The 27,610-nt window shown below is 29.3% G+C and overlaps 2 protein-coding genes across 2 annotated transcripts in view; both read right to left on the reverse strand.

Moving 5' to 3' along the window:
• Nucleotides 1-590: 590 nt before the first annotated feature.
• LOC142325684 (26S proteasome non-ATPase regulatory subunit 9) lies at nucleotides 591-21,262 on the reverse strand. The gene is made up of 4 exons (XM_075367715.1): nucleotides 21,149-21,262; nucleotides 8,089-8,188; nucleotides 5,406-5,593; nucleotides 591-818 (listed from the first exon to the last, which is right to left on the reverse strand). Exons 1-4 carry the CDS (start codon nucleotides 21,260-21,262, stop codon nucleotides 591-593), a joined length of 630 nt encoding a protein of 209 aa, XP_075223830.1.
• LOC142325023 (uncharacterized) overlaps nucleotides 8,089-27,610 on the reverse strand; it is a 40,313-nt gene continuing 20,791 nt past the window's right edge. Inside the window, exons 3-4 of the mRNA XM_075366273.1 lie at nucleotides 21,149-21,347; nucleotides 8,089-8,188 (exon numbers count right to left, since the gene is read on the reverse strand). The gene's annotated coding sequence lies outside the window, so the exon portion shown is untranslated. The remainder of the gene's footprint in view (nucleotides 8,189-21,148; nucleotides 21,348-27,610) is intronic.

Raw genomic sequence — 27,610 nt, forward strand, 5'->3', positions numbered from 1 at the left:
CCAATATTTCAGTAAAGATTACAGAGTCACCTTCAAAGAAAAAAACACAAAGTATCATACAGCATTGCAAGGGTGTAAAACTTTAAATACATGTACAATCAGCCACAGATACAAACAACATAAATGAAAAAAAAAACGATCTGTAATTTGCAAACATTTATTTATTGTACCCAGAGATAGTAACACAAATGAAAGAACTGACTTTTACAAATACATATTAGAAATAAAATTAATAAGGAAACATTAATTACTTCAAACCACACCATGCAGATTTATACACACCATATAAAAAAAATAACTTTGATCTCTTAACATAGATAGAAGAAGGATAGTATAGAAGGAATTTCCAAATCATTTTGTGATTGACCTGCCATAGATATGTGCCATTTACCAGCGGCAACTTCATTAATGTGCATAATTAATTTTCTATAAGTCATACAAATTTTTTACACTTTTTAAGTTTTGCACATACATATTTAATAAATATGCGCAATAACATATAATTTTCACATTAACTATATATATATATATTACATATAACTTTACCTAAAAGAAAAATAAATTATTTCAAGACAAAAAAATAAAGATATTTAGCGTTCAATGTTCTCAACTGGTAATATAGTACAGCCAAGTAAACCACGTCCAGACCACTGCTTAGGACACAGTTGTAAAGGTAATCTAGAATGACCTCTTTGGATTATTAAATGGACTGTACTGTTAATAGAATGTTGAACAACTCTTGATATATCTTCAAGAGCCTTAAAATTGTTGCTGTTTACTGACCCAAACTCTATAACAAGATCATCAGCTTGTAAACCCTGAAACATGACCAAAGTACTATTTAAAAAATAATTCAACTAAAAAAATTAACCTGTTAAGCAGGTAAAAAAAAATTCAAGGCCAAAATCACAAAAGTATTCAGTAATGAAAACTATAAAGGTTAACCCATTAACAGCCGGACATAAAACATACTCAATTTTTTTCCTAAATAAACCCTTTCTTTTAGCCACAACATATAAGGCTAGAAATATTTTCATATTAACAAAAAAAAATCAATTGTCAGGAATAAAATGGTTTGTTTAAGCACCTTTGGCAAAAGCATGCAAGTCATTTTCTGAAGAACATAAGAAAACATGAACAATTTATATTAAAACTTATTAAACTAAAGGTAATACATACAGTTATAAATAAATTACTTTTAATATTTTTTTCATTAAAAAATTATCTATTTTCTTGGCTGCAAATGAAATTCTTGAAAACATTTTGAATGTAGATGCACTTTAAATTTTATACATGAAAAAAGTGTATGGTTTTTCAATAGCTTACATCTTCAACTAGATTTTTTCACATCCTCTAAATAATGTGCCCTATTTGATCATAATGAATATCTTCTGGCAAACTGTTTTTTGACGGACCAACCTTGGTGGTGAAGGAAAATTATTTTTTTCTTCATTCCCAGCAATGCTAAGTGTTATAGTATTTTTATTTCTTCCCTCTACATCAGTTGTAATACAAGAGAAGACCTAAAATCAATTTAATTTTACTATTATATGCAAGACTGTATATTTTCCATGAATTACATACTATATTAGAATCAACAGCATTTTTAAATAATGGTCACCACCATGTTATCCATGCACTTGAATTCTATAATTTCCAATACCACTGCCATGGTAATCGACACCACCCATGCTTTTAGTATATTCTGCTATCATTAATGGCTGAGCAGTAAAGGTGTCTTTTTCTTTTCAGCTGTAACTTTCTGTATTTGGTAATAATGGATATATGCTATTATAGTTAATGGCAACTGTTATCACTGCATTATTATTCCATCTAGCAATTGCAAAATCTGTTGCATTAACAGCCAAAACTGTATATGGAGTGCTGAAAATCTTCACATGTTTCAGAACGATCATTACACCCCATGTAAAATTGGTGTTTGTGTGCAATCACCCGGCATTATGCAATAGGGCCTTTATTTGTTTGCCTTTAGATTTACACGAACAAGAATGTTGGTTCCACCAGGGTAATGCAACATGTCATATTGCTAATGAAATGCTGGATATGTTATGGGAATTTTTTAGCCATCGTTTGATATTGAAAGGGTTGTGGCCTCCAAGATCCCCAGATCTTATACCGGCAGACTTTTTCCTTTGGGTGGTATTTAAAAACTGTAGTTTAAAAAAAAAAATCCTCTTACACTTGATAAATTGAAGGCTAACATTGAAAGTGAGATTTCAAACATTGCAAAAGGTGGCTGCAAACGTTTTTGAAACTTGTACAAACCAGCATTGGGATCATAGGAAATCATTTTGAACGTCTATTGTAAAGTTATTAAAGGTAATTTCAATATTTTTTACAAGTATTTTATTGACATTTTTATAATAAATTTATGTCAAACAACAGGGTTGCATCCTTTTTGAAACACCTGTAACCTCAAGGGATTTCAGTTAGCAAATTTTCATCAATATCTTCTTTGTCAGTAAGTTAATCAACTTTCCTTGGAATATAAGTCGCATCGATGGCAGTTGTTTGTGAAATATTATCTTCATCTTCTAATATGCAACACAATTCTTCATGCATCAATGGGTTTTCAAAATTTCACATTTTAACAAATTCTTAAACTTCAAAAAAACAAAATTAAAACTTTTAAATATATTGCAAGGATATCACAAAGTAAACACTACTACTTCACTAACATATGAAATTGACTGAGCACATAGTTGTAGAAACCGCATTTTATAAAATAACATTTTCTATAAAAATAGTAAAATCAAAACAAAATATGACTACAGAAAACCCTGTATCATAAATGATAGACAAAACAAAACTTAAATGGTTCAAACAGAAAAATAGTATAACACGAGATTGCAAAGTTATTATTTGTAATGTAAGAATAACATGTTGCACACCTAGTGTTCAGTTCATCACTCCATAAGCCAAAGATGTGTCATTGGATCAGTATTCATTAACAGTTTTCAAAATAAATAATTTTCATGAACTGAAGAATAAAAGCAACCCTTAAATAATCAAATAAAATAGAATTATTATTTTTAATTATTATTTTAATTTAATTCTAAAAAATAGAATTATTATTTTTAATAAGCATATTGTGAAATTATGTACCTTATTCAGAAGGAGTTACACAATCTCATAAAATACAGTAGTAAGTTAATATGTAAATAAACTCGCTAATGAAAAAGCTATTACCATATAATTTTTTTGTGATTACAACACTTAAGAGAATAGAATCAAACTGCACAAGGTGCAACCTTGTAGAAATTAAAAAGAAAAAGTGTTAACGAAAAGGTTCGTTTATGCACCATTGGCAGTTAATCAGTTAACTTATAAATTAGAAGTTAAAATTTAAACAACATAAAAAATGGTATAATTCTACATTTTGTCAATGAAGATTGTTACCACCAGAATTGTGATCAAAGTTCTTTCTCCTACAGTGAAACAGTATGTGTATTACACTGTTTCCCAATGATGGGATAAACCAATTTTTGCTTTGCAATATTTATCCCAATCTTTGTTCTACTCAGTTATAGTTGTGATGTACAAAACGCAACTGAGGTACAAGATATAATCAGTTTAGTATTCTGAGTCCACTACACTGCTAGACTCTGTAGTAAATAAAGTGAATGTGTCATCTGAATATCCTCTGCATTTCAGAGTTTGGAATGCTAGTTAGCAATAGTACATTTAGCCTTGGAAAGAAGATCACTTTTCTTCTCATTTTTCTGAGTATGTTATTTATGGGAAAATCTACATAATTTTTGTGGTTGATTTTTTTCCTTATATTAATTAGGACACTTGTTTTATTGACACTTAATACAAATACTGTATGTACATACCATACTGCTGGGTGGTTGCAATTTTATATATTAAACAATTACCATGGAGATGGGTAAAACATTTTTTAACAATGTACAGATATCTGCACACGGCTCTTTTTTTACTGATTACCAGTAAGCACAATATTAAAAAAAATTTCTCAATAAAATTGAATGACTGATACTATAATATTACAATCTGATCTAATTAGCAAATGAAGCATATAAATCACCAACATATTAGATTAATATCATAAACACTTACTGTAATGATGTAGCAAATACATAAGTAAGTCAGTGACTGGAAATAAACTCAGCCTCTTGGCTAAGATCAAAGTGTAGTGACTGGGGGATAAATCCTACGACCACAACTCTCACTGGGGCGGGAGTTCAGTGAATGAAAGGAATTTAAATGTCTCAAATTAAGTAGTGGTTACATAATTTATATTGAGTTTAATTTACCTATACTTTTTGACCAATTATTCAGAAAATTAAAGTTTATGAATAATTCTTATACTTGAATAAGGGTTGGATAAAAAAAGTATATACAAAAAACTAAATAAGTTATTGAAAAGATATTTTGAAAAAAAAGAATTTGTTCATTAACAGAAATTGTTTTCAATGATTATTTTTTTTGTAAATTTAAAAACATAATTGTTTTACATTTTAAAACTGACATTTTTATAAAGTTTTGTACAACAAAAAAGTTGTACAAAAAAATGCGTATGTTAACCATCAGCAAGTATATTATGCATGCCATTATCGATAACTATAGTATACAGCAATTTAAAGTCAATATAATGGAAAGCATACTTTATAGTAATATTACATACATTTTTTTACATGATGTTTCATCTTTTCTATTAAGATTCAGCATTTTATAAGTTCTTAAAAAATGTTATTTCATCTTTTCTATTAAGATACAGCATTTTTATAAGCTCTTAAAAAAATGTTAGTCTGCCTGCTCACCCACACAATTGCCAATAAAAGGTGTTTCACAATTCTATTCCTGCTCTGATAAATTCATTCTACTTTTCCTCTTCAGTTGCAATTTTATAGAATAGAATCATATGTAGTACAGTGCACTACATAAATAAAATGCACCTACTAAAAAATGATAATGACATGATTGAATTTATGTGGTGGTGATAAAATATTGTTCATCTTTTAATAACTTAATCTAAATATTATGAAATTCTTGCCTTGGTGAATTTTTAAGTATAAATTAATGATTTTTAGATTTAAGTATATTATAAACATTGCTTGAACCTGCATCCTGTTTGACAATGTAGAAAATTGTAAAGTGCGGGCAGTTCAGTTTATGTATTCTAGAAGCAATGGCTTGATTTATAATTTTTTTTTTAAGGCCAAATTATATTCATATTTCACAATCAATGATCATATTATGTATCTGGAATCTTTTATAAAAAACAACCCTTTATTTTCTATACCGCAAAAATATTAAGTTTCTGCACTTCAAATAAAATTCTAGAAATTGTTTAACTCATTTTGGTTAAAATACAAAATATGTCATATTAAAATACTATTTTAAGAAACATGCACACTCACAGATATGAAAGCTGGTGAATCAGAAAGAACAGCTTTTATACGAGCAATGGGTTCCGTGTTAACATCATTAACATTATTGGAATTATTTAAATTAAAATCAGCAGTGCCAACACCATTTGTAGCAGCATGTACCAAATGCAAACCCTCTTCAATCGATTTCATTACCACTTTCAAGTCATTCCGCAAACCTAAAAAAAAAAGGTTAAAAAATTTATACTTCAACAATATATGCAATACCTATGACACAGGTTTACAAAGACAATAAACAAATTAATATTTGCCAATCGCAGTTGAAGTTTGTGAGTAATAATGTGAACCATTAAAAAATGAAGCAAATCTAATAATTCACTGTAAATAAAAAAGAAAGTCAAATAACTTCAAGTTCCAGGTGTAATAATAAATAGATCTTCAAATTTTAAACTATAAATATAAGTATGGATTTTAATAACACTTATAACTTACTTTGTAATTGCTAGTAGAAAAAAAATTAACACTATAACACTATAACACTATTAACACTATTAACACTATAACATATTTGATGAAGGCTTTTTCATTAATAAGAAATTACAAAAACTTAATCTTCAAAGCCACCCCTTTAATTTAAATAATTACATACAAAGAAAAAGTATATTGAATATTTCATAAATGTTTCTGATATAAATACAATCAGCAGTCAAAATGTTAGATCACTTGAATTATTATTTTTTTCTAAAACAGATATTTGGATGAAACTTGTTGACAACACTGATTATACTTTTGCTTCCCAGTTGTAATAATACTTTACATGTGGCAGGAACAATTAGTCAATTATTAGCCACAGCATCCAAATTCGAACTCTGTGTGGCTTCCAATTTCCAAATAGTGGCAAACTTATTTTTTGTGGCCAAGGAGATTAACCTATAGAAATTTATTACCAACTGAGTGAAGTATATGGTGGCAGTGTTTTCTGGTGATCACAAAATGGTTTAAATTGCTTGAAAATGGCACACAGATAAACAGCAAGCTTACAGGATAGGTGGCCGTTAACTTTGATGATGGTTGACAACATTGAAGATGTCTATGAATCATTTGTAAATACAATGCGAATTACACCAGAAAAATTTGCAGCTGAAACAGGAATTTTCACACAGTAAGTTCAGCATCTGAATTATCAAAAAATCTGTGCTCAGTAAGTTGCTTGGTTGACTGAAGAATACAGGGAAACAGCTTAGTTTTTTCCATTATTTTGAAAGAACATAATTGTGACCAGAGATGAGATGAGTGTTGGGTCTATAATTTTTCACATTACAAACAATCTTATTCACCATTCCCAACAAAGTACTAAAATATTCCATCTGCCAAATGCTCACCAATTTTTTTGACAAAAAAGATGTGCATACTGAAGTCAATAACAAACTGTAATATAATCCCAGAATCTTTATTGTGAAATCCTGAAGAAGTTGAAAAAGGTGATTAAACACTGATGACTAGAAAACTTAAAGAAAGCATTGATGATTTTGAAGAACGCAGCACCTCATTCTGCATATATCAGAAAAAATTTAAGTGGAAAATGTGTAAACATCCTTTTTACAGTCCTAACCTTGTATTGTTATATTTCCACTTGTTTGGTCCTATGAAAGAGGTCCTTGGGAAGCAGCAATTTCATACTAATGAAGTCCATAATGTAATATAAGAATGGTTATTGCATATGATATGGGAGTTTTTCAACAAATGGAAAAACTTGCATTTTACTATTATAATTGTTGAAATAAACTTTGTGATTATATTGAAAAGTGGATTTTCAATTGTTCTTTAGGGTAAATAAAAAAGTTTTCATGAATATTCCATGTTTTTTTATACTAATGCAAATTTGCATTTTATGTACTGTCCCTCACTATTATTTAAATGCATTTTAAAAACAGAATAAAATTATTTACTAAACTTAAACAACAGTTTTATGGATTAAAGCTAACAATTCTGAGGAATTTTTTATATACTCGGATAATTTCTTTGTAACTATATAATTACATGGACAGTTCAATCAACACCATGCCAGATATGGGTATACCACACACAGACACGACCACATTTGTGTAGAAAATGTTATATTCTTTTGTTATAAGTTTTATTTGAAAGAAAATGTAATTAATAACAGAATAAGATAATCAATTCGATTCTATTACAATTGCATGCAATATAATATCAAACACTTGACAAATCACATAATGTGCTAAAATGGTAAAATTTTTATAATTATAATTGTCAAGTAATGAATTAAGCAGAATGTTCTGCAAGATACAATAATATAGAATACTTTATACAACTTAAGAAAAAGCATTAAACTGACAGGACTGATTCAATTTGAAATTTTTTTTATTGATAACACAATGCAGAATTATCCAGAGGAAATCTTGATATATAATTGTTTAAAATCTATCAAGTTTTTTTTACAAGTTTTCAGCCTGAATATGAGACAAAAAAAAAATACTTGGAATAAACTGACCTCTTAAGCTCTAACATTTCTTTCAAGATTGAAAAGACTGCAATGATTGAATGAATGTGGTAAATGAGAAACACACCAATCAGATCGCTTCATAAAATATAAACAAACAATTTTAAAAATTCTCATTCAAGCAATATGTACACATCTATTTACATAAAATAATGAAAAAAAAATTAAAACATAGGTAATGTAACTTACAAATTATTGAATGTCTTGCATGTCTCACTCGATAAACATCAATATCATTTCTTGGAAATCCTTGATTATCAACTAGCGGATCATCCATTCCAACACCATTCTATATAAAATCAATGAAAACAAAAGTATTATGGATAGCGATTCACATGATTACTAAGAAAAAATTTATTATAAATTAGAGGAGACTGCATTAGCATTGGCTGCTATAGATTATTTAAAGTTTTAGAATACCATTATAAATTTATTCAATTAATGTGTTTAAGAAGTGGTTAAGGATATTTATTCCCACATTCAACTAACAGATTAATCACTTATACCCACAATTATTTAGGGTAATATAAATTGATGACAATTTGAAAATTACTAGCTTTTTTTAAAGGGCAACATGAACTAGGACTTGTAGAAAAATACAACAAATGGGGCTTGTAATAAAACTTAAATTTTACTTTTTTAAATTAATATATATATTATATACAAATACAAGAAGTGTAAACTGGAAAATAATTTTATGTAATTCAATGAGAGAACAACTACTAAATTAATTGTGTAATTCTCACAATAAAATTATATTATCATTTTTTTGAACTGCATTGTGTGGATAATGTAATCAGCATATAAAATGTTAGTACTGTAAACTATTGTGCAAAATGCAATGGGTAACATTGAATATTATACACAATTGCACATTATGTAATTTTCTAACCACCATATAGCTATATGAAGCAGATTACACATCATGCACTTTCTATTTTTATTTATGAAATGTAGAGTTAGCAGAAAGTGATGTTAGTTAAAAAAATAAATAAATCCAACCTTGGGTCAGCCTTTAAAAATTTAGGCTCACAGACAAAATGCAGAATAGGATAAACTCAGTTTTACAATCATATTCTAGTAGTGATTCATCTCCAGGGGCTTAAAATCAAAGATAAAAATTATAATTCATATTCATTATAAGAAAAAAAAAACATTCATGTCTCAATTCATTTGTTTGTTTCTCTCAGTTTCATTAACTATTTTAGTGAGCAAAATCATACGGTTAGATAATAAATTTAATAAAACATTTGTCAAAATTCTTCTTAAAATGATACTACACCTTGAATAAAAAGATAAAAATATGTTTTTCTGCATATTTGTCTCTAAATCTGCATTAACAGAATTGCTAATAAGATCTGCCTCAAGAATAAGAATAGTTACTCAATGCAACCACATCCTTTTACTTAGTGCAGATTAAGTATTAAAAAGGATTTTGTTCACATAATTTTATTCTGGAATTGATTAGTTTATACATGGAAAAAATATATGTTAGAGAAGAGGTTTTAATCTAAAAGCATTTTAGGAGTTCATCCAAAAATGGCAATGAATGTTTTTCCTTAACAAACTACATTATGTGCTGTTCAGAAACATTTAAGCCTAGTTTACTGTACTTTCTGCATCCTATCCACAAGTCTTACTGTATATGTCCTTGAAAAATTTCATAATAGAATAAACTAGAGTGAAGTTTGTGAGTTTTATGAGGAGGCAACCTAAGCCATTACCATTTGGTATTTCTTTTTCTTCGAAAATATTCTGCAGAAAATGTTCATTTAGTGTAAATAAAAAGGTTTCCTTTTGCATGACTTAACTAGTTTGACAAATTCTTATCAGCATTTAAAATTGTAACAATGATGTATCCACTGTTCTGAGCACTTCCATCTGAGACATCCTTTCTAGCATCTGATTAGTTGTGCCCTTGAAAATACAAAAATGAAGACATATTGAGCTAAAGTAGCATTAATAAAGAGACAAGTAATACATCTCTTGCCTGATGTCAGCTTAATAAATCTTTTTTTTATTTTAAACACTTTCATGAATAATTGATATATCCACATCATCCCAATTAAAAGTCTGGTAAGCAAGAAACAAATAATCATTCAATACTTCCTCGCATTTTGAAATACAAATGAGCTTATTATTTATTGAAACCCAGAGTTCTTTGAACATAAATCTTCAGAATCAACTGATCACAAAAGAAAATTCAGGTAATCAGTTCATTAATTCCTCATAGAATTTATTTCCAGTACTTCTCTTGGTTTTTATGAAAAATCCTCCACAAGAACTAAAATTTAATCAGCTTTCCCTTATTTCCTTAATAATACAAGGTAAAGCATTATTTAAATTCTGCTACATGCTTTGGGAATATAAATACCTGTAACAATTTTTTAAAGACTTCTTAAACTCCTAAACCTTTTAATCCAAGAAGGCTAAAGATTTTCTGACGTATTAAAAACATATACAAGAATATCTATTCTACAAGAAAACCTTTTTAACACAAATTGCATGAGCTATATGACCTCAAACTCAACTACATAAAAATCTAACACTTTTTTATTAACAGTTGAAAAATGACCTAATATATTTTTTTTTAAATTACAATGATAATGTATTAATTAATTAAAAAAGAACAAGTTTTAAAACAAGCCAATAATCTAATTGTTTCTAACATCTCACTGATGAGACAGGGTTTATTAAGGCAGGCTTCACCTTTCATTTATACACTATGATGGTATAATCAAAGTATTAATTACTGTCTGGTATCTGGCAGTCTATATGGCATTAGAGCAAATTTACAAAGTTTAATTAATATTGATCTATCAATGATTAGAGTACATGAGCAACCAAATAGGACCAATACTTCTTCAGATTTAATCATTAATAATGAGATTTTTGCATTCAGGAACTTTTCCACAGATACAGAGACATTAAGTGTAATTGGTTCAAACATATGCTTGTTCCACAGATTACAAGGATATATTTACTAATGTTCAACATTTTACAATGATTTATTTTTTTTAGATGTGGGTTTGGATGACAAAAGCTTTAAAATTATTATTAAAAATATTTACTGGAATTAGGTTGCAGCTATCATAAACAAAGTGTGAGATAGTGATGACTCGAAGAACATGTATCTCTTGTATGAAACTAAGTGGACTACAAGATGATATAAAAAATTATTTATGAAAGGGAAGGCAAGGAAAGAAATGGAGTAGCTTCAAAGGCAGACTGATCTGAGAGCCAAGGAGATCAAGGAGGAGGAAAAGAGTTACTAAGGAACGAAGTAGTGGTAAAAGGTAAAATCAAGGCAGAAGAACTAATCTACGGCTATGGATGTAATGACTATGAATGTTGATGAAATTTGATCGACAACTAATTCCCCACAGCGGGAGCAAAGAAGCAGATCATATAGAGACGCTGTACCTATACTGAACCTATGAGGTTAGTAGGAGGTGCAGCGAGCTCATTGGCCAAGACAAATAGACAAACGAAAAAAAATATGGGCTTAGAAAGGTTTGAGAGGTGAGGAGGGAAGAATACTTTGAGATAGAAAAGAACTTTCTCAAGGAAATGGAAGGAAAATGGTTAAAAACTGCTGGTGCTACTAGTAAAAAGAAGAAAGACAGCGCATGTGGTAAAACCCTACACAGGAGATGATGCAGACCTCTTGCTGTAACAAGAGGACAGGAAAGACCTCTCCCAATAGGAAAGAGAAAAGGAAGAGTAATCGAATTGAACTGGATTGATCACGAGGTTCAGTCTGAGAGGTCCCATCTGAGGAGGGTAACAGAAATACAGGGAGAAAAATCCCCCTTGGAGTGGGCACAATGAGGAAGCAGCTGCAGCTGCAGAAGGTGGAAAACAAAAGCTCGATGATTGAGGATAAAAATTGCAGGAAAAAGTAGATTTACTAATGGAAGAAATCTTCTGAAAAGCCAGGCAAGGAACCAGCAAAGATCCTGTCCTTCCTCCACTGCTGGCCAAGAAGAAGAGACCCTAAAACCTAAAGCTCTTGAAGAGAAGAGAGAATGACTAAAGTGGAACTTGTTGAGGGGCAACATACACATACTGTTGAGGGGGTACATATAGACAACAGAGATAATATTATTATCATTAAAGGAAAATACTATCTACGCAATTTATAAAGCACAATGTAGGGATTTTATCCTTATTTAAAGTTATATAGATTACAATCCATCAAGTAAATGAATTTTTACAACTGCTAAATAGAATTTTCTACAGCTTTTAAAAAATTCTCTTTGGATATAGATGTTTCATATGAAATGGATAAATAAATATGAAAAGTAATTCTCATATTATCTAGTCACCCAGGGCTAGTGGATTTATATTTGCAAAAAAAAACCTGAAATAAAATATTTTCCATTAAAGCTCAACATTTTTAAATCTATGATGTACATTGTGGACATGCCTTTAGCAATTGTGCTTTTAAATTGGCACCACTGTACTTTCTACGTTATTATTTTTATATTTACATTTTTACATATTTTATTTATCCTAATTTACAAATATTCCATTGCATTAAAATTATAATTTTAAACTCTTTTTAACATTTAAAATTAATTGTTGATTAAGCAAAAATTTGACAATGTTTTAATTTTTTTTTTAAAAAGATAAATCAGAATAATACTCATCAATTCAATAAGAGCATTACAGTCAATGCAATGAAAGATTTGTAATCTGCATGAATGTTGCTGGTTTAGTGGTATGACTGTCAAAGATGTCTTCACAGTGTGTCGACATAGTTTTAAAAATGTCCTCAACAAAAAAAAAATCTAAAATATCTTGCTTTAGAGATAATTTCTAAAACTGGTGCTAATAAATTGACAAGAGCTGTAAATCGTGGGTTAATAATTTTTCAAATGTTTAAAATTTTGAAAAAATAATTGGGGCTATAGATGAAAGTGCCTACTTACATATTCAGATTAAGGAAATATGAAAGTTTTGGCTAAAATTTTAAAGATTGATAAGTGATAATAGTTCCTTCATTTTTTATTAACAAACCAATAGTTAATTTTAAGCCGACAAATTCTAAAAGTAATTTAGACAATTATAATTAAACTTATTACATAAATTAAACAAAGAGCAAGCAGATTTGTGGGCTCCATAAAGTATAATATTAAAATATGTACATAAGCCATTTGATTTAGTTCCACAATTTATAATGAAGTTGTAATATTAACATCTGCATCTGTACAGCAAAAGAATTTTAAGGTATTGAAATACTTATGTTCAATGGACAGGATGACTCTTGACAGTCTTCTTTAAAGTATACTGTATTATTGTTTCCAAAAGTAATATGTATAATTGAATTGTTTTCTGACATATACTAATATTTTTGGTACTATAATGGTACTAATAATTTTGGAACTAGTCACTGAGATACAACTTACTACTGAGACATGCATAAAATACTGGCAGTGAAAGTTTAAAGTACAGATTATGAAGCAGAAAAATCTCTCACATACATTATCAAAACAGTGGATATTTGGTGACAGAAGAGTCCTTTGTACAAATATTTTTAATGAATAAAAATCCATTTACATAAAACTTAAGGAAGCAATAATATAAAATAGATTACGAAAAAAGGAAAACGACACCAGTTAAGGCATAGCATCTTTCTTTGAAAAAGGTAATATTTTACTGAAAATTGGGAACATTCAATTACAGTATTCCTACAATTTTTTTCAATGCAGCGGACCAATCACTGCAGTGTTATCAGCAATATGCAACAATGTCATTCCAACTTATACAAAGCGTATTTACATTATAAAAATGTATTTAGAAATAAAAATGCTGCCACGTAACGGAAAAGGTTCAAATAAATAATAAATAAACATTCATTGCATTTGCTCAAATTTAAATTGACCCTGAATGTAGGTCGAACCTCCCCCCCCATTCTTGAATTTAATTTGCAGGAAAAACTTTGGAAGAATTTTTTTTACCACCAATAAGAAATTAATTTTGAAATCTACTAAACATTATATTACACATACTTTTTATAATAATACTAGTTTTATAATGATTTTATACATTTCTGCTTAAATTTTATACCCAAATAGCAACTTAAAAAAAAATTAAAATTGTGAACAAAATATTTTTAGTATGAGATATTTTAAAAAGAATAATAATGATTGTAATTTTTAAATTTTTAATTTAATTGGTTTTATATTTTTTCATGAAAAAATTGCATTAAAAAAATTCACTTATAACACATAACACTTGAATTGACATCATCATCACTACTGTCATCTGAGATTAAAATTTTGTTTTCATTGTTTGATTCTTACTCCTACAGAGTATCACAGAATATCGTCTTCAGTTCCATTTAATGTACTGCTACTGCAATATTTTTTAAATCCTTGTCTGATGCTATGTAGTGTTTCAGATAGCATAATCTAACCTTGTATTCACTCACATTTTAAGCTCACAGAAGGTTTTTTTTTGTTTTTCTAAAACAAATTAGCTGATAACTGTTGCTTATCATGCAACTATTATAATTTTTTTAAGATTATTTGTAAAAGGTTTATTCACAACTGCATCCATATCCTAAAACTGCAAAGTCGTACCACCAGGTATTACAACTAAATCAGTGTTTAGTTTTTTTTACTTTTGAATTTTCCATTCTAAGTCAATTGACCCCTGAATGCATCTAATACTAATATGGATTGCTGACTTCTAGACCTAAGTTTCTGGACCAGACTGTTTTAAACCAATCTTTAACCAAAGACTCAATCATCCATCCAACCTGTTTCATTTACTCATAAAATAACATTTTTTAGCAGTTTCTTTTGGCAGTGTTTTTCTCTTTAAAATCACAAATGGTAGAAATTTTGATCAATCAGCTAACACACAACATTAACAATTAATGGTACTTTTTCATTTCCACTTGTTTCAATTAAAACAGATTTTTCATCTTTTGCACTTACTGTTCACAGTTTGCATTGATTGTAGGCATATCAAAAAAAAAAAAAAAAAAAAAAAAAATTAGGAGTTTGATCAGATTACCAATTCTATCTAGTAAATAATTGTGCGTTTTTCTTAAATGAATGTGTTTTTTGAAAGCAATAAATTTTTTCTCGTAATCAACTGGTAATCGTTGAGCTAATGTTGTATGACATCTTATGACTAGCTCAACCCTTTTCAGCATGTGCCTACACCAACCTAAACTTTCTTTAAAACTGTCTACACCTTTTCTTCAGCAATTGCAGGTCCTTCAGTCATGATTACATCTCTTATAATTTAAAAACCTTTATTTCTATATATTTTTTTAAATGAATTTGACAACTAAATCATCTATTTATTGATAATGGCCTACCTGTGGACCTCTAAAAGATTTCTAGGAAGAGATTGTGATCAGTAAGGAGTCTTTCTGCTTCCTCCAACAATATAAGTTGTTTTTATTAATACCATATTTTCTGGCTCCACTACAATTATTAGACTTTCTGGCTTCATTTATTACTTGTAATTTAAATTTAGTGTCAAAATTTTGGTGAAATTCTTTTACACTTTCAACTCTCTGGGGGAAAAAATTAAAATAAATAGTTCTTTTAAAATGGGGTGATCAACACAAATAGCTTTAAACTGAGAGTTGAGAATGAAAACCAAGTTTATATATAAAAAAAAAGAAAAACAATTATGAATTACAGTGAAACTTGTTTAACAGACGCCTCTATGTAAAGGACAATTTCAAAATTCCCAGATCCAAAGTACACAGTTTTAATGGAATAATCTTTACACAAAGGATACCTGTGTTTATCTTGCACATTTTAATCCTAACTGTTCATAACCCTTAACTGTAAATGCAGGAAGATAATAAATCGGGGGATAATCCTTGTACTGAATCATATCAAGATAGAAAAAAATTATTACATACTCACAAAAAATAAATGTTTACTTAATATCTGTGGAAAAGATTAAAATACATGAAATAAAAAAACAATATTTCACAGAAATGGGAAAATTAAAAATATTCCCTGGTTACGTAGACTCATCTAATCATCTCCTTTCTTTAAAAGTTTGAAAATTTAATTCTTTATGAAAATAAGAAATTCTTAATTAGGTACATTAATTATTAATAATAATAATAACAATAACTGATGGTAGACTGTAAACCGTAATAAAATAAACTGTAATTCACTTTAAACCGTAAAAATAAAATAAACCGTAATAAGTCCCCCATCACAAATATAGAAACGAAAATAAACTAAGAAACAACTTAAAAGTCCGGTTGAATCCAAATCTGGCCCAACATACAGTTCACCCACTATTCTGTGGAAGAAAATATGGGTAAAACCCTTGACTGTATTCAGGTAAATACAGTGTATATATTTGCTTATATGTACTATGAAACCTCTCTCATAAAACTACAAAAGAATCTGGGAAATGTTGTTAAGGTCAGTAATTCAGTAGAGGAAAAAATCCTGATATTCATCTCCCTGTGGTATACAGGAGGTAACGATTTTACATATTAACTGCTAGCATATACAAATATCATTTATTATTTTTTTTTTTATCTTTAAAGTACTGCTGTAATTCTAACTTGTAAACTTACACAAGCACTTTCGTCGTGGCCAAGGCTTTTGCAGGTGTTTTTATTGAAATAAATGGAATTAACATTAAAGAATTAAAAATTAAAGAAAATATGTTAATCTCTGTGACTTCATTAAAACTAAATTGCTATTATCAATAAATTACAAAATTGACCTAGTGGTGCAATTTAAAACTAATCCAAAACTTTAAACTTTTCTTTAATTTTTCTGATCCACTCATCCTTATCAAAAATCAATTGCTAATTTATAATATCTTTATTATTAATTACGATTTTTAATTATAAGTAATTTCTACTGCCATTGTTTTATATTTATCAAAATTAATTTCTTGTATTTTTCTATTATCAATTTTACCAATTTTCTTTTTTGTTTTTATATATTCTGCATGCATAATTTGACTTCTGTTTTTGATATTTGTATGCTTGTAAATGTTCTTTGTATCTTTTTTAATAGGTCTATTGGCCATACCAATATAAAATTTGCCACTCATCACTACCACAATTTATTTTAAAAAACTCCCAGGTTATATTTATTTTTAATTATTATATTTAATTGCTGTTAGGATGCTTTTATACAATAAAACAAGTATACAAGCGGCTAATGAATAAAAGGATTGAATTACTCCTGTATAGGGAGTTCCCTCCTTTACAAGTGCCAATGGCCTTCTCTGAGGGTGGATGAGCAGTGGTAAGTACAGGAGACAAAGTAATTAAATTACCCTAGGCATGGAAAACTGCCCTCAAAAGTGGAGCAACTTCTTAATGAAGTCAACTGTATTAGAATACAGAAGGTAATGAAAAACAACTGTATTAAAGATCATAGATATAATTCCTTGCATTACTGTGTGATACCAATTTTTTTCCGTTAAATATTTTGGTGTTAAAATAGCTTTCCATTTGGATTTCTGGGAGAAGCCACAAAAGAAATTAAAGGACTAATTGCGTTACAGAATGAAAATTTAGAGAATCTGAAGAGGGAAATAGAGACAAATAAAATTAATATATTAGGACTGAATAAAAGAAGGTAGGGAGAGGGTGAATTTTTCTAAAAGAAAGGAAAAATGGAGTGTCAATGATTATGAGCAATGAAGTAGCAAAATGGGTGAAGAAAGTATGTTACATAAATGAGATTAAAAGCATTAAGGATGGGGATGTTACCAAAATATCTAATTATACTAAAAATATATATGCCAACATTGAATTATAAAGAAGATATTGAAGAGATGTATGAAAGTACTGAAGATGAAATAAAATCAGAAAGAACTGCTGTAAGGTACTGATGGGAAACTGAATGCTGTGGTCAGAGAAGTTGAAGAAGGAAGTGTGGTGAAAAAATTTAACTTAGGGGTGTTGAATCGAAAAAGGGGACAGATTAGTAGAATTTTGCTATGGTAAAATGCTATTTATAACCAACACTTCATTAAAAAACCATAAAAGAAAAAATATACTGTGGACATAGCACGTACCCAGATAGTCCATATCTTGTATATGAAAGGTTTAGGAATGCTACTAAGAAAGCCAATGGATTACCAGATGCAGATATCAGTAGTTATTATGTGCTACTTATGATGTAACTAAGAAAAACTTAAAAGAAAGTGGAGACAGTGAAGGTAGTTAAGCAGTGGAACTTAGAATTGAAGAAATTGGATGAGAAAAATCTAAGACAATTAAAGAAAGCAAAAATGAATATAAGAACAGTAAGGAGATCTGAATGAGAATAAAAAATGCCATAGTAAAAACAGCAGTTGAAGTAGGCTATTGTGAGAGAAATACGAGCCAAGAAACCATGGGTAACAACAAATCCTAAAGAAAATGCAAGAAAGAAGGCAGTATAAGAATAAGAGAGGAGAAAATGAAAGGAGTTGTATTATGAATTAAATAATGAATTTAAGAGGGAAACAAAGCTAGGGAAAGGTGGTTGAAGAGGAAGTGAAGAGCATTATATGGGATAAATGGAAAGGGAAATGAGAGAGATTACGGATAAGGATAGTACAATACTACATGAGGGGAAGGAATCAAGAGGAAGATGGGAGGAATACACGGAGGACCTGTATATGACAAGTAAGAAATCTGTGGAACTAAACACAGAAAAGGAATGTGAGATAGCTTAAGTGGATAAAGGACCATTTATATTAAAATCTGAAATACAGAAAGTAATTAAAGAAATGAAGCACAACAAATAAAAAAACTGTTAGAGGGAGTTCAACTTGACGAGATGAACCCCCATAGAGTTTGATAACTGCTTAAATGAGAAAACAGTAGAAGAAATAATTCTACTATGTAATAGGATATACATTACAAGAGAATGGCCTTAAGATTTTATGAAAAAAGATTTTAAAAAAAACTGAAACCAAAAAATGTACAACTCACAAAAAATAATTCTTAATAGTCTATGCCACTAAAATATTGTTAATGAGGCCTAAACCATAGGTTGGTAAGAATAATGTAAGAGAGGAACAGTTTAGCTTTAGGAAAGGGAAAGAAAACAAAGATATCATTGGGCTACTAAGCATGGTTGAAGAAAGATATTTAGAGAGAGAAAAAGGAATGAGTCTGTGGATTTAGAGAAGTTTTTTGATAAAAACAAATGGAAGTAAATGATGGAGATTTTTAAAGATAGAATGATATAAAATGGAAAGGCAGAAGGTGAATTAAAGAATTATACACGAAACCAAATCAAATAAATGAGAATGTACTAAGTATGTAACTGACTAAGTGGGTCTACGTGATAGAAAAGGATGCAGCCTCCCACCCACAATGTTGAACATTTACATTGAAAATGTGATAAGAAGTACATTAGTAAAAACAGAAGAAGAAATAAGTATAGGAAGACAAAAAATAAGATGCATAAAATTTGCTGATGATATGGTAATTTTGGGTGGTGGCACAGGTGCACTTCAAAGATTGTTAAAAGTCCTAGAGAAAGGAATGAAACAGTAAGAAATGTAAATAAATATAGGATAAATTAATGTAATGGAGGTAAACAATAAAGAAAATTTAGAGGAAATGGCAATTGAAAAAAGAATGGAAAAAATAAAACTTTTCTATATTTTACTTTTTAAGACATTTGGGAACTATGGTGACAGAGGGTTGGAAGACCGCAGTGGAAATAAAAGGAAGGATAGGAATGGCAAAGAAGTCTTCTGTAATAAGTGGGAATTACTATGTAATAAAAGTTGGACTTAGAGTTAAGGAAATGGTAATCCAAACAGTATGTATAATCTGTCTTGTATGGAAGTGAAATGTGCATAATAAGGAAGAGGGAGGAGGGCTGGACTGAGGCTTCTGAGATATTATATGGGGAGAATAAGGAGTAATGTACAGGATTAAAGGAGAAAGAGCACTTGTGTTGGAAGTACACAATAGAAAAGAAAAAATGGTTGATTAGAAGGATTGAAACCTTGACAATACATTGGAAGGGACAGTAGAAGAAGAAAGGAAGTGAGGAAGAAAACGAAAATTAATATGAGGTGAAGATTGGAAACTAGAAGGGGTTGAAGGAATAAACTTGGACAGAAATAGGTAGATAGAGATGGTGCAAGGGACCTGCTACTTGGAAAAAACCAGATGACAATGATTATAACTTATAAATGATAATATAAACTTATAAAATATGAAATTTAAAAAAAACACGATTACAAATTACACACAACTGTATTTATAAAACATTAAATTACATAGTAATGGATTATCATTTGTTTGATAGTAAATAAGATTTTCATACTTCATATTCAACTCAAAAATTGATAGAATAACACAATAAAGCCTTTATAGAAAACTACTGCAGGTCATTAAGTTGTTAGCACTATAATCTAGGTCTAAATTTTTTACAATCAATTCAAATTGAACATAGTGTTTTATTTCCCAGGATTAAGCTAGCACATGCAAAACAACAATCAACATTATGAGTAACAAATTCTTTGAAATTGTGTTGTTTAGAAAAGCTGTCACTACAAACTGAATGATAACAGTCTGATTCTGTATGAATGAAACAATATTTTCAGTAAAAAATTGGAGAAGTACCATTGCTGAAAGGTGTCAAAGTTTTTACTCTACTGAAAAATTTCTCACTCACTAAACTTATCTGGAGATTATATTACACAGGAAAGTAAAGCAGATAAGAGAACATTTTTCTACCTTATCCATTCATACATAAATGAGGTATTCTATTCATACATCAGTGAGTATTCTGGTAAAAAACAGGGTGGCTCATATGCAAGTTATAAGAATGCAAAACTACTGAGATTCAAAAACTCAAATATCAACTGAATTTTCCTGAAGATTACATACAAAATATTAAAAAAATGAATGATATTTCACTATATGAGCTGTTGACCCAGATTGCACTTACAACTTCACTATTGAAGTTCCAATATCTTCCCAATCTCTTTAATTATATATAAATTTTCTCTGCATATGATTTCTTTAAGATTCTAATAACTGCAACGTTTTTATTTGATATTTTACATTCTGTAGCTCATATTTTTTTATATCAAATCACAGTAAATATAATCTAAAAAAAATCCTAAACGTCTGCATTAATAAAATAAAAACAAAGTTTTACATGATTTTACATATTAGATCATTAACTACTAAATTTCTTTCGCATATAACATAACCTCACAAGTAAACAAATATCCTAAAAAAAAAATTACTTAAACATAAGCTGATCGAAATTACCTGTTCCAATACAGACTGTAACATTCTAATTTCTGTTTCTAGTTTATTTTTATCATCCATCATCTTCAGCACCTTTTCCCGCTGTTCGGTAATATTACCCTGATGCTCCGTCATTCCGACCATATCCTCCAAGTATGAGATTAATAATTAACCTACACTCTTTTAAATTTGAACAATATGATGTAATCGAATAAAGCAACTAAAAAAAATAATAAAACGGCAAAGAAGTTAAAATAAAGCACTCAATTACAACAAAAACAAAATATTATACTTCAAATCAAAACATCAACCAATGAAGTTAACCCCACACAAATTTTTGACAGCGCTAACAACTTATCTATACCAGACAAGCAATTTCGTTCTCGTTTGTTCGAACGCCACCTAGGGTCAAGCCTAAAAACTATCTTAGAACTGAATTTTGCGGACGCGTTGAAACTTATGACCGCGTATACGTTAAAGTTTAACATTCAAAATAATATAATTTTTTTGTAATAGTTTTGTCCCAGGCGATGATAAAATAACAATGAGCATATGGAAGCTATGAACCAATGAATATAATTGAATCCAAGAAGCATAATAAGAGTATATAAAAAGAATTAGTCCAAGCCTATAATTTGTATGCAACACCATTAAATAGTCCTTAAATATTTGCATACAATGGAAGTTATATAGAACACAATTTTGTATAACAGATGAAATCTTAAAATAAACGGAGATGTTATGCAATTTATAAATTATCATACAGCCTTATGTAAATGAAGATTCTGAAATATTTTCAGAGGTTAATTCTATTCAAAATTCAAGAGAAGACTTAAAATATTTAAAAATGGTGCAAATCTTTTAATAGAGGATGGATTACAAGTAGATTTGGTGCATGCTCTTTATCTCATTTCTTGAAATTCTTGATGAAATTTCTGCATTAAGTTGTGGGGCAGTGAAGATAATACACTTGTTGAATTTAAAAAGTTGAATGTTGAAAATACACTTGTTGAATGTAAAGAAGTTCTGTGAGTTAAAATTAAAGCAAAATACAGAGGTAATTTTTAGCAAAGTGCTTCCTATTAACAATATTGATATTTTTTAAGAAATTGATTATGTACTTTCAAAATGTAATGTTACCGCATATGATAATGTTGTAAATAGTGATGGTTTTCACCATTTCTTAAAGAATGTTTAAATTCAAAGATTCGGATTAATGTTTTATAGCAAGAAACATTGTAAGAAACTATGATAAGTATGATAAATCCAAAAATTTCTGAGACAATTACGATCCTTTTTGTGGCACAAGTGTGTTTTTAATTAAAGCTTTTAGATACATAAAAATTAGAGCTTCTTTTAATATAGTAATGGAAAATATTTTCAATATATAGTTTTGAGGTTACAGTAAATGCCAGAATTGCTAAAATGAATACGATATTATTTGGTGATGTGCATATAATATTAGAAGATAAGACTGTTTTGGCAATTATATTAATGACAACACAATATTATTAGAAACCCAATGTATTCACAACAAACAAGGTATGCTCATAAATGAAAATTTTGTCTGATAGTGGTGATGTTGGAAAAGTTAGAGAATGTATCTTTAAAAACTCATCAAATGTTTCTTTACTAAGAAAGTTATTTGAACCATAGACTCTAAAAGAAGTACATTTTTCTTAGCTGTAAATAATGTAGATTATGAAGTTGGCCTATTAAAGAGAATGATTTACTGACAACTCTTTGGCACATTCAACCATAAGAAACCAATTCAAGAAATAGAATTTGCAATAGTGCCTTCTAGTGAAATTAGTAAGAATGTTTATAGCCTTTGGATTTATGATTATTTTGAATTTTTTAAAAGGTGAAAGGATATTATTATTATAGTGGGAGATTACATTGAGGAGGTAAATATAAAAACAAAGCTTTCACAATTTACAACAAATGATTTTAGAATTTTGGGAGTGAGTAAAGTAGTATTGGTATATTTGACAATGAAATGCTAAAAAGTAGGGAGATTAAAGAATAATACATGCAAGTACAAATTGGAGACTTGTGTTATAATTTGCATCGTATAATTGTTGGTTCATTAGGTTTAGTAACAGATGAGTTTTGTGGCAGTTATGCAAGCAGTATTTACATTGTATTTTGAATCCCTTGAGTTTTAAGATATTTTAATACCAGAATATATATCTTACATTTTAAAATTACCTTATTATTAAATGTGATTAGTAAATTTGATACAAAATACAGTACGGTAAGAGGAAATTCAACTTATGAGAAATTGGGTTAATTGAATAAAAATCAGTAATTACTTATACTGATCTTCTCATCAGTGAATACTGAAGTGTAAGTGAATAAAGAGTAAGTTATTATTTTACATAATTACTTCCATCAGTATTTCTTTTACTTATTCAGTACTTACTGAAACTACACGCAATTACTGATTTTTTTCAGTACTTGCTGGAAAAGACCTGAATAAAAATTTAAAATTACTTAAAGCCATCAGTAATTACTGAATAATTTTTAAGTAATCCAAGACCCATACTGAAAACTTATACAGAAGGAGAAACATGGCTGTATTTATGAGAGTATGTAAAACTAAAAACTTTAGGGAACGTAAATATTTAAGTGACGATAGGTACAGGGAACTGGTTTGATTTGACCAGGAGCCGGTGCAGTACTTTACTTTATTCTTAGAAGAAAGTAATGAAACTTGGTGGTGCTGTAAGTCCACAACGCAAGATGGAAGTATTTCTTTGATACCTATCAGTTCTGGGATTCCAAAATGATGTTGCCAAAGATTTTGGTATTCATAGAACTACAGTTAATAAAATATCTAATGATGTTCTTGAGAAAGTTACTTGTAAAGCTAATGATTGGATTCATTACCCTCGAACCGTGGATGAAGTTGCAGAAGCTAGAGAGAAATGGAGTAACCTGTTTAAAATGCTGAGTGTTACTGAAGCAGTTGAGTGCACTCACTTAGAGATTAGAAAACCAAAAGCATTTGGTGATTCCTACATAAACAGGAAGGGCTATGCAAGCCTTAATGTGCAATACACCTGCAATGCAGAAGAGAGTATAACAAGCGTTGAAGACTGGTTTGAAAACGCTGAAATTGAAATCACAGAATTCGAGCTACGACGAAGAGGTCAAGCAAAGAGAAATAAAGTGATGGCAATTTTGCAACAAATAATTTAAATTGCAACATTATTTTGTAAATCATATTCATTCATTTTGTTCTGTATAATCTTATCCGTTAATTTAATAAAATAAAAGAATACCTAATAAATACTAAAAATAAAGAAAGAAACAAGGAAGAATTTTTCCTTTGTCTTTTCCAAGGTCTGGTTAGGTTGACCAGATCTGTATTTTTGTACCTCACCAACCTCGATAATGCCCGTTAGTGAGGTGCACGGAAGCCCTATAAACTTTTAAAGGCCATTTTCATGTAAAATATATTAAATTATTATTTTTTTTTAGGCAGAAAAGGTGGTACAGGAATGTTCTTTATTTCTTTACTTAAATGACAACAATAAAACATTTATTAAATAAATTAATTCAGGACAAGAAATTCTGATAAAGAGAGATTTCCTTCTCCATCTTTTGCTTGAGTTTCTTGTTTTTTATTTCTTATTTCAATCTGCAATTGTTCCAGTTTCAAGTCCACTTCTTTTTGTTGGGTTCTTATCAAGGCCAGTTGTTCGATAAGAGCAAGTCACTGCAATTCAGCAATGGACAAAGCAGCTGATTCATCTGTCTCAAAACTATTTCGTTTTCTTTTCTGGATTGCTTTTGCAGAGTCTGAAAGTTGGCAGGTACTTTCAGCCAACATGCTATTTGAAGGTGATGTTTCTTCGTGTGCAATGCTAGAGTCACGCTTTAGCTGTTTTGTGACAATGCCAACTGTAATCCCACCAGGTATTTTATTTACAGTTGGGTTCTCATATTTTTCCAGCACTTCAATGAAATATTTCTCCCATTTTTTAATATTAATACTTTTGTTAAGTGGCTTTTTTGTCAATCTTTTTTTTTATTTCCGTTTTTAGGTTATTAAGATCCTCTTAAGTTTTTCAAAGGAGATTGTTTCGCCAATACTTTTCTCATATTCAGTTTTTATTTCTTTCCAGGCCTGTTCTTTTGAGGAAACTATTTTTGAGGTTAATGACCTGTTCAATACAACTGAATTCTTATTAAGATCATTAATAAATGCAGCTCTACTGCATTCAGATTTTGTTATATCAAACTGAGTTTCACTATCGCTAGATATTTTTGGCCGAGCAGGATGAACTAATTACAAATATGAATAACTTGAGCAACAAAAATTCACTGAATTTTCTTTCATACCGACTAAAAGACAGTACCAGATGAGCTTAGTAATGAATGTGTTGACATTTATTGGTCCGTAAGAAGTGAATCATATAAGTAAATACTGAATATACTTCAGTACACTACACGCAACTACTGATTTCTTTCAGTAATTACTGATCAGTAATAGCAAATGTTTATTCACAAAGATTGCAGTATTTATTATACTTCATCAGTATTTGTTATACTTGTCCAGCAGTTACTTATCAGTAATTACTGATTTTTATTCACTATGGCCATTACCTAATATTAAAATACTATTACTTGAGAAGCGACAGATGCAAAGATTTTTAGAAACAATCAATATGCTAAATTATGTAAAAAATAATATAGAGAAATTTATAATAATTTGAAAAGTTCAATGCAAGAATTTTTACCTTTATTCATGCATTTGATTATAAACATAGTTGGTTAATGATGATACTAAGGCAGTAATAGGAGCTTTAGATGAGAGTAAATATCATGACCAGTTAAAAAGGATTTAGAGAAGAATCAAAAGTATTCTACTCTATCTACACTAAGACGTAGTTATTTATTTATTTGTAGTGCTGAAATTTTTTGGTTATCTTAAACCAGATGATGTAACACATGGTGACTATTCTACTTCATTGTATATTCTGCTTTAGCTAGTATTGTAACTGTCCCAGATGATAAAAATTTATTAAGGTTATGATATGTTCTGTAATGTGTGGCATGTGGAAGATTTTGAAGAATGTAAACAGATTTTTATCAATAGATTAAGCTATGGTTCTTCTGTTAGTGAAATAGCACAATTAATTAGAGCAAGTAGGACTGCAGATATATTATCTGAAATGGTTGGTTCACTTAGAATCAAGGAAGCTCAAAATCTGCAGAAGTTGGAATTATGGGTGTAAGAGATATTGAAAGCAGTTTAGTAATGAAGTTATAAAAAATCTGGCAAAAGAACCAGTAGGTACCGACATATTAGAGAGCCAAGAAGAGATTATAGCACTGGGAGTAAGTTCTAGTATAGAGTATCAGTTAGCAGGAAATACGTAAATAAGTTTAATACAACCTCTTAAAAATTATATCAGGGAGGTCATCATGAATAATAAAAAACTGCCAAAGCAAGCAAAAACAAAAGAATGTGAGTTAGATGAATTATTACTTCAAGAGTATACAAGTCATAATTTAGCAAGTCTTGACAGAGACCATTCCTTTCAAGCAAGATTCCAATCTTTCATGAATCAGATACAATCATATTTACGCTCTAGCAGGAATTAGGGGTTTTCACGCATTTCTTTTTTGGTTGTTTCCTATACATAGGAAATTCTAAATATTAACATATATTTATATTTACAGAAAGTAATAGAAAAAATAATAAGAAAAAAGAATTAGCATTTAGTACAGATGAAGGGAAAACACTTAAAGAAAGAGAATACACTGAATCTGATGAGGATATTTAGAAATTACTGTAATAATGCTAACAAATCAACAGGTAGTATTTAACAGTTATAGTAGAGAAGAATGATATTTATGATAGTGTTGATAATGCAAAGAAATATAATGAGATCAGTAGAGCATGTGTCATGAAGATGTTCAATATGTCAGTCTTGATGAGATATTAAAACTTTCTATTAGTAAAGCAGATAAGTCAGAAAATGCATTGAAGTTCTTTTTGAAGTACACAGGAAAAATATACAATCATTAAAGAAATTTACCATATAGGGATGGAGCGAAAGGAGCAGATGAGGATCGATTTGTAGCAGAGATATTTAACAATTTTAGCTATAGAGAGAATCCTTGTCTGTATTTAGAAAAAATTGCTGGCATAAGTTAGCAGATACTGTGCTTTCAGTACAATGAAGGTGATTAAGCTACAAAGTTGATACCAATCATTATTAAGCAGAAGGCTGGTCTGGCATAGTCAAACATCTGGAGAAGTTTTAGAGCAAGTAATGTAATATACTAAAGGATTTTAGCCAAATAATGTGAGGATTCTAAGTCTTACAGATAATATCTTATGTTTGGTATGAATTTAGATATTCAGCTAACTCCTTTATCGATATAGGATAGTGCCTCATCAAATTAAAGTTGTACATCATATAGTTGCAGAAGATATTTTAGATTAACAAATGATGATCTGATTAT

This window comes from Lycorma delicatula, chromosome 5 (assembly GCF_047948215.1).
Source record: "Lycorma delicatula isolate Av1 chromosome 5, ASM4794821v1, whole genome shotgun sequence".
Classification (NCBI taxonomy): domain Eukaryota; kingdom Metazoa; phylum Arthropoda; class Insecta; order Hemiptera; family Fulgoridae; genus Lycorma; species Lycorma delicatula.